Source organism: Protobothrops mucrosquamatus, unplaced genomic scaffold (genome assembly GCF_001527695.2).
Source record: "Protobothrops mucrosquamatus isolate PMUCROS unplaced genomic scaffold, P.Mucros_1.0 scaffold2060, whole genome shotgun sequence".
NCBI lineage: Eukaryota > Metazoa > Chordata > Lepidosauria > Squamata > Viperidae > Protobothrops > Protobothrops mucrosquamatus.
Window position 1 is genome coordinate 37,762 of NW_015388165.1, and position 8,178 is coordinate 45,939.

General features: G+C 36.8%; 1 protein-coding gene across 1 annotated transcript; it reads right to left on the reverse strand.

The window, feature by feature from the left end:
* Nucleotides 1-621: 621 nt before the first annotated feature.
* Nucleotides 622-7,864, reverse strand: LOC107294714 (PRELI domain containing protein 3B). The gene is given in 6 exon segments (XM_015823969.1): nt 622-1,967; nt 1,970-2,045; nt 4,553-4,655; nt 5,433-5,503; nt 5,862-5,951; nt 7,702-7,864. Coding segments are annotated over 6 exon segments (525 nt in total). The 5' UTR covers nt 7,840-7,864; the 3' UTR covers nt 622-1,920.
* Nucleotides 7,865-8,178: the final 314 nt, after the last annotated feature.

Genomic DNA, 8,178 nt, shown 5'->3' on the forward strand with positions numbered 1-8,178 from the left:
TGAATGAATACTCATTGCAGCCATTAATATAGATCAGGAGTGTCAAATTGCCGGCCAGCGGGCTGGATGTGTCATGCCGAAACCGCACCCACCCCATTGCCGGCAGTGGGAAAAAAGTTGCAATACGTCGCGACACGTCACGTGACTTTGAGAGTTTGACACCCCTAATATAGATTTTCAGAATGAGTAGCCAGCCAGTTGTGGACCTTTCATATAGGGCCAAACAAATTACACTTTAATGTCTCTTTAACAAACTACACTTTAAGGTCCCTAATATTGCTAATGGATTAGGAAAAAAATTAGAAAAGGGCTGATTGGGTAAAACAAAGAAAAGTAATAGTCATCCATACATAATTCAAAATAAAAAGGAAACTGAATATATGTAGAATTTCAGCAGACTGCCTACAGGCTGCCGCTTTGAGTTTCTTAAATGTATTAGGGCTTCTGGACAAGACAGATCCTCCCCCCCACCCCTTTGGAGTCTGTTTCTATTGCCTGAATGAGACCTTCTCCCCATTTACCATGGTCAACCTGGGTAGCTGCCGTTCATTACTCAAGGAGTAGTATTTGACTGATTGAATTAAAACAGAGATTAGAGTAGCAAACATTAACCTTTTTTTAATAACATTGTCTCTATAAAATGTTTTTGCAATTCGTAAAAATGAAAAAGACAAAACATAATCCAGTAGAAAAATATTTAACATTTAAAAGCATCAGTAAATGTTTGCAATCACACCTCATCTCACAAGAATCAGTACCTTCTACTGAAATGTTATCTTTTAAAACTAGTTTCAGGTCCATATTGTAGTATTTACAGACATTAAGAACAAAATATTCCATGCTAAACACCACAGATGAAAGTATTAAAGGAACCAGAATTCAGAAATTAAGACATGTCGACAACTCATTAGTTCTTGTCATGTATGACAGATACCAGAGTTCTACTATTGTCCTGCTCATCAAAGAAACTTCGATTTTACATTGTACCTGTATCAGACATAAAAGCCTTTTGGGTTTTCCAGTTTTTGAATATATAAATACTCCCCTGTGAAGAAAAAGATTTTAATGTTGGAAGTGAACTATTCTTTTACCTGTGGAATTTAGATATATTTGCTCTGAAGTACCTAGACTTCTGTAGATAGAAGGTAGGGCAGTATGGAACAAAACAAAATGTGTGTATGTGTGTGTAAAGAGAAACAAATACAATTTAAGAGACTTCGGTTGTCTGGAGTACATAAATCATGATTATGCATTTTAAAAGGGAGGGGTGATTTCTACTTATGAATGTAGTTATTATACAATTTCTGATTCTTAGAAAACGTCGGACCAAAATGAATAAGTTCACCAAGTTGCATTGTTCAACAATTTAACCATCTTTACCAAGTAGAGACTTTGAAAAACCGAAATTGTAAAATTTTGTGTTAAGCCACTTTTAGTTCCTGTCTAATTACATAGCATGCAATTTCTGCCACGTTCAGAATAGTTTTCAAAATGATGAGAGCTTCTGTAAACATGAATGTTAAATATCAAACTTCTCAGGTCAACAAATTGTAACTTTCACGAAAACAGCCTATAAAAAAGCACTTTAGATCATAGTTCAAGTAATAAGTTTTTGTTCTTCAAAGCCAAGCCCTGTAACAAACTACGGTACTCAAAATCCTGTGTCCACAATATATTCTGCAATCACACGAACTGTCTTGAATGCCTGCATTCCAGTTTTAAGGAATGTACAATTCAACAGAAAGTCATGCATGTTACCTTCAGGGTACAGATTTAGGCAAGTTCTCTCCAAAATTTTAATTTAAAAATCTAAACTACAGATCTATTTTTTAAATAAGTATAAGAATAAATATTTCCAGCTTTGAGGAAGCTTGAAAGTGTTCCTTTCGAATTTTCTGGCCTAACAACTTGGTGTAGCTTCTAGACTATTCTTCCACAAAGGCTGCTGCTGCCATTGGAGTTCTCATATTTCCTCTCGCTGAAGAAGTGAATTCTTCTATTTCAGCATTAAGTTTGCTGATTACCCACTCCAATGCTTCACGTCCCTGTAAAGATACACATTCTTCATTGAAACATGTCCATGTATCTCAGAGATCATAGTAATTTACAGAAATGAGAGTGATCATAAACATTAATTATACTGGTATTACTTTTAACATTTAGAACCACTAGGTTAAAGGGTGTAAAGTCTCTATGTTGTATTCAGAATAAGCTTTTTTTTTATTGTGACGGTTCCCAAACTCAAGAACATGGTCAACTGATCATATTTCAGTAGCCTTTTTTTAAAAAAAAAAAACCTGTTTGCTTGGGCTTTTGGAAGCATTTAATATATATTATCTATTGGCAGCTACCTTTTGTTTTTATCATGATACATTTTGATCATGGTGTGAATACCATGAACACCTTGACTCAGAAGGAAGTAAGGAAAGAGAAGTCATGCATAGAGTCATGGAAAAACAGGTCAACCCAAAGGAAAAGTTATCCACTGGAAATGTAAAAGTGATTGGGGAAACTGATGAAAAAAGATATCACATATGACTATCTTGCTGTTCAAACTAAATAGAGATAGCTTAAATAGATAATATAATATGAAGGAAGAATCTAAATCAGGGGTCCTCAAACTTGGCCACTTTAAGACTTGTGGACTTCAACTCCCATAATTCCCCAAGCCAGCCATGCTGGCTAGGGAATTCTGGGAGTTGAAGTCCACAAGTGGGCAAGTTTGAGGACCCCTGATCTAAATTGTGAAAAATTCCACGAGGCCACAAAAGCTTCATAGGTTCTGTTGCCTCTTACATAGGTGTGGGCAATAAATTTTCCCAAGGGGCCACATGAGAAACTGGGACTGTTGTGGAGAGCTGCTGCTCCGCCCTCTGCTGCCACTGCCCCTGCCCTGCCACCCACCGCTGTGGGCCAGACAAGGACCACCCATGGGTCAGATGTGGCCCGCGACCTGTAAAATGCTCAGGGCTGCTCTTAACGGGGTAAATATTTGGATTAAAAATTCAGCAACACGCACTTCAGCATCACTTGACAAATATGTTAATTATGAAATATCCACATTTCATTTACTAAAATGCTATTTAGGAAGTCTATTCTGTATGAATAAGTCTCTGTTAGTTACTTTTGCAAGAATGTTTCTGGCCTGATGTCATTAATTTTGATTGTAATGCTTGAGTTAAGAAAAGATCCAATCTTCTACCTCAACACTTCTCAAGATAATTCTTCATAATACTCTTGTTATGCTTATCACCTATATCAGGGGTTCCCAACCGGGGGTACTCGCACCCCCTGGGGGTGCGAGACAATAGTCCAGGAGATACGAAAAGTTGGGTTTTCAAAATTATAGTGTACATGCATAATTTGTTGCCGTTATTTTGAACTTTTGTAAGGGGTGCAAGAATATACCAGAAGCGTTCTAAAGGCGCGGGGTATAGAATAGGTTGGGAACCGCTGACCTATATGATCAATATTGTTATCTTATTTTTCTTTTTAATTCTTGTAAACATTGTGTCAACGCTGCTAATATTGAATATTCTTGCTTTGACAAAATATGCAGAACTTTCTGGTATTTTTAGAGTTAACTTAGATGATGCTGGGAGGGGAGGAGAAAGAATGTGTGTAGAGAATAATTACAGGGGCTTCAGAACAGAAGTGAACCTTTGCCCCCAGGCTGATTGGAGAACGTGATTTATGACTGCACAATAGAGGAGGGGAATAGGCAGGAATGTTATGTGCCAGGGGAGGGGAATTTAGTTCTTGGCATCCATCCATGCCGTGCAGACACTCTGTTACACAAAATAAAGACTTTTTAGGATAAACAAAGCCTGGAAGTGGTTCCATGGAGAAAGGTTTTTCCGTGGACTGGAGGGGGCGTGCTTTTGTGCGCTGCCTGCATCTCGCGGATGGGGCCTTGCTTGTCTGTGCGGACTGGTTGCTGCCATGCCACAGACCGGGGGTTGGGGACCCCTGTGTTACAAGATCCAATCTGGGTCGGTCATCAGGACCAGACAGTTTAGTCTTCCAAGCTTTTGGACTTCTGGTATGAGAGAACTTCCCTGAGGATGAGCTCCAGCATGAGCCCAAAAGCTCAGAAGACTAAACCCTCTGGTCCCGATAACTAACCCAGCTTGGATCCTGTAACATTATCCTGGGACACCTAAGTTTGCCTTCATTTGTGAAAAAAAATCTGTGTTAACCTCACAGGTGAATTACTTTCATTAGTAATCATTCAGGGTATACTCAAGTTTGAAATAGGTAATCTTCATAAAATGTAGCACAGCCCTTAATAAGTTCATATTTTCATTCCATCCCAACTTTGAAAGCAGAAATATACTGATGTCTTTGCCCATCTGCCTTGCTAGTTCTCTAATATAAATACAATAATCATTCATATGGTTATTTTTCCAATATTAGCAGTAAAGTCACAGCTTCTGTGAAGATTTGAGTTCCCTTTTCATGTTCACAATTTTCAAGTTCACATTTTTTGCAAAGTTTAGATGCTCATCCACTATTCTCTCCTGTCTTCTCAAAGTAAGTTAGTAATACATACTTTTTTGGCATTAGAAGAAATTGTGTTTTCCATTAGTCCTTCTAAGTAACTGCTGAGACTAACTCCTTTTACACAAATGATTGCTTCTTGAGTCAAAATAGTTCTATGGAAAAAATAACAATAGTTTACCAATTTATTTCTCAAAATGTAATAAGGAGATATTTTATTCTTTCTATGTCTATAGAAAATTCCACATATTACAAGAACAACCAATCAATTTCCACAGGGATAGAGTGTTCATAGATACACTAAATAGTAGGGAATGGGCAACCAATAATCTCAAAATTGCTTTAAATCCTAAGGTGTGGGTGTGCATTTCTGTGTTTGTGTGGATGGTTCTTGGAATTCCTTTTGACAAAGATTACTGAAAAGAGTAGTTTTCTGCCATAATAATATGTAGTACAGGTAATGCTTGACTTGTAACTATTTGTTTAGTGACTGTTTGAAGTCAAAATGGCACTGAAAAGTGACTGATGACTGTTTTTCACACATACAAGAGCCGTGGGGGTACAGTGATTAGAATGCAGTATTGCAGGCTAATTCTGCCAACTGCCAGCAGTTCGATTCTGACATACTCAAGGTTAACCCAGCCTTCTATCCTTTCGAAGTCAGTAAAATGAGGACCCAGATTGTTGGGGGAAATATGCTGACTCTGTAAACTGCTTAGCGAGGGCTGTAAAGCACTGTGAAACAGTATATAAGTCTATTGCTACAATCATTGCAACATCTGCATGGTCACATGATCAAACTTCAGGCGCTTGGCAACTGACATGTATTAGTCCAAGTATGTTGAGCAGTATTTTGATTATTTTTAAATGAGCTACTGTTATTTCATACCATAAAGATAAATAGAATAAAATTCTGAAAATACATTACTTACTTTTCTGGCTCTTGAGGATGTGGCTTATAAATTAGTCTCTCATCTACCGACACCAGATTTGTAAATGAAATCTACAAGAAATTTAAGCGTCAGTGTTAAAAAATAATTCAGTGAACACAATTAACTTGTGAGACCGTAATTCAATAAACATAGATTACATTGGCTTCTTCAGATACAGATTTCATTGTACTTTCTCATAAGACCACATGACATACAAATGCATTACAATCTATACCTATAATAATGAAGTAAACCATTTCACTTGAAAGGATACCATTTTAGAAAAGACAGTCAATTTTACAAAGTACAAAACAGATACTTTCTGAGAAAAACCTGAACTGCTAAGGACTTCTGAAGAGATATTTGAAGTATGACGTTACAGGAATTAAGTCTACGAGAAATGTTTAATTTCATTTTTTTAATACTTACATTAATAGACTTGAGCTCCATTGTTTTCTCAACTGGGTCAACTACAGAGTGTTCTTGAACATAGGTTCTCATTCTACAAGCACCAATAAGCTAGAAGATAAACATAGCATTAGCTGCATTGTGACATAAGCAGAGCATCAAAAGCTGAATTACATTATGCTGTTTCGGGGGCATGAAATAAAAGAAGAAACAATCTAGAATTTTTCTCCTCTTCCCCTTCCATAACGGTTGTTTTAAAATATAAATTGGATTTTCCTGCTTCTGTACCCTGATTTAACTGAATCTCTTTCAAATCAAGTATTTGAATCAAATGCATACACCCTTAATACTTATGCAAAATTCAATCATCCATTTACAACTATGACATGCCCTAGCCTAGATAACCCATGATGGAGGAATGGATTATAAACATGGGATAGAAGGTTAAGGAGGGAAGATGGAAAGTAAGTTTGTAATTGCTGCAAAGGAAATTGAAAGTCACTTCCTTAATTACCTTTTTCTTTTTCTAACTTTCATACTTTTTCTTTTATCTTTCCTCTTTAACTTTTCTTTATATGCTTTCATATTTATCTTTTATCTATGTAAAAAAATTCAGTAAGACTATATAAGAAATGCCCTAATTACTGCAACTCTCTCCAATATTTTCTATTCAAATTCTACAGAAATTAATCTATATACTATTAAAATTCTTCTGTTTGTCACCTTCAATTAGCCCAAACAGTGCATCATAGTGCAAAAAGATTTGAATCAAGGTACCTCAAATCCACTAACTTAAAAGAATGCACACAAAATGCAGGACCCATTAATCCAGGGGTCCCCAACCCCCGGTCCGTGCACTGACACCGGGCCATGGCATGCCAGAAACCGGTCTGTGGAAACAAGCAAAGCCCCATCTGCGGGATGCAGGCAGTACATGAAACCACCGCCCCCTCTGGTCCATGGAAAAACCTTTCCACGGAACCGGTCTCTGGTGCTCAAAAGGTTGGGGACCTCTGCATTAATCCCATGTAACTGAAATTTTAAGGATCTTCACACCAATTGTATTCACAAACTTGTGGCTGTTGCAACTTTGCCACGGTTGTGTGAGTGTGGTTTTCTGTATTCTCTGCCAGCTTTCCACAAGAAAAGTCAATGGGAAAGCCGGTAGAAAGTCAAAAATTGCTCCCGCTCCCATGCTTTTTCACCCACTTGTGGTTATTCTGTTTCTTTGTTTAAGAAAGGAAATATTTCTGAAAGGAAGACTCAATGGGGTTGTGAGTTGTCTAGCATAGATATAAATGTATAGAAATATATAAATTAATAAATATGTATTTATAACCACCATTTCTTTCTCAATTTATAAAACTTTTCTGCATTTAAACTGACATTTGTATAAAAATTGTCCTTATGTGTTTGTGTTGCTAAAATTGAAATTACTTGACCAACTAATTTTCATGCTATCCAAAACAGCATAAGGGATGTAATCTGAGGAAAAAAGGAACAATAAAGCAATTCAGTTTTGCTCTAACATGCAGTTGTTTATGATGTAATAGGAACAATGAATTCATTCATCAGCTATAAAGAGCTGCTGCACAATCCAATGTACCGGTCACCTTTATTATAAAAAAACTAAATGAATATGCAGTAGTAACTCTATGTGAGAATTTGGTCTATTCAAATTCTGAATACCGCTCAATTATGGAAATATCTACTTTTGTAACTTGAAAAACAGAAATTCTAAAGAAAACATAACGCAAAATGCTACAATGTGGACTGTAAGCTATATTTTGTAAAACCAAAGGCATATGACGAACATTCAAAGAAAACTGTTGAAAGCCCTAACTCTTGGTATGGCACTTACTGATTTTACAATTGAGGGCATTCCCCATTCTGTACTCAGCAGCCGGTGGCTATGTAATTTTCCATTTGTATCTACATGCCGATCCAAAACATCAACTCCAACTACGCTGGGATTCATGGGATTGGGGTATTTCTGCATAGCAGCTGTAGTAACAGTCTTCCAGGGGTGACTATAAAGCAAAAACAAAAACACAAGGATGACCATCTTTCATTAGGCTACATAATGCATGGATGGGCCACCAGCAATTACCATTTTGTTTGTTCTTCATGGGTCAATTTTTTTAAAAAAATCTCAACCTCCACAACATAGTCTGACAACAAGCTATATGTTTTTAGTGTGTGCGCATGTGTATATATTAGCAAGTCTCCAACAAGGTTAATTTAAGTATTTTACTAATAATCATATCAAAGCACCTGAAAAATGTTTAAAAGGTTATCCCAAAGGTTCCCTTTTTCAAAAAGGAGACTGGACTTTTTT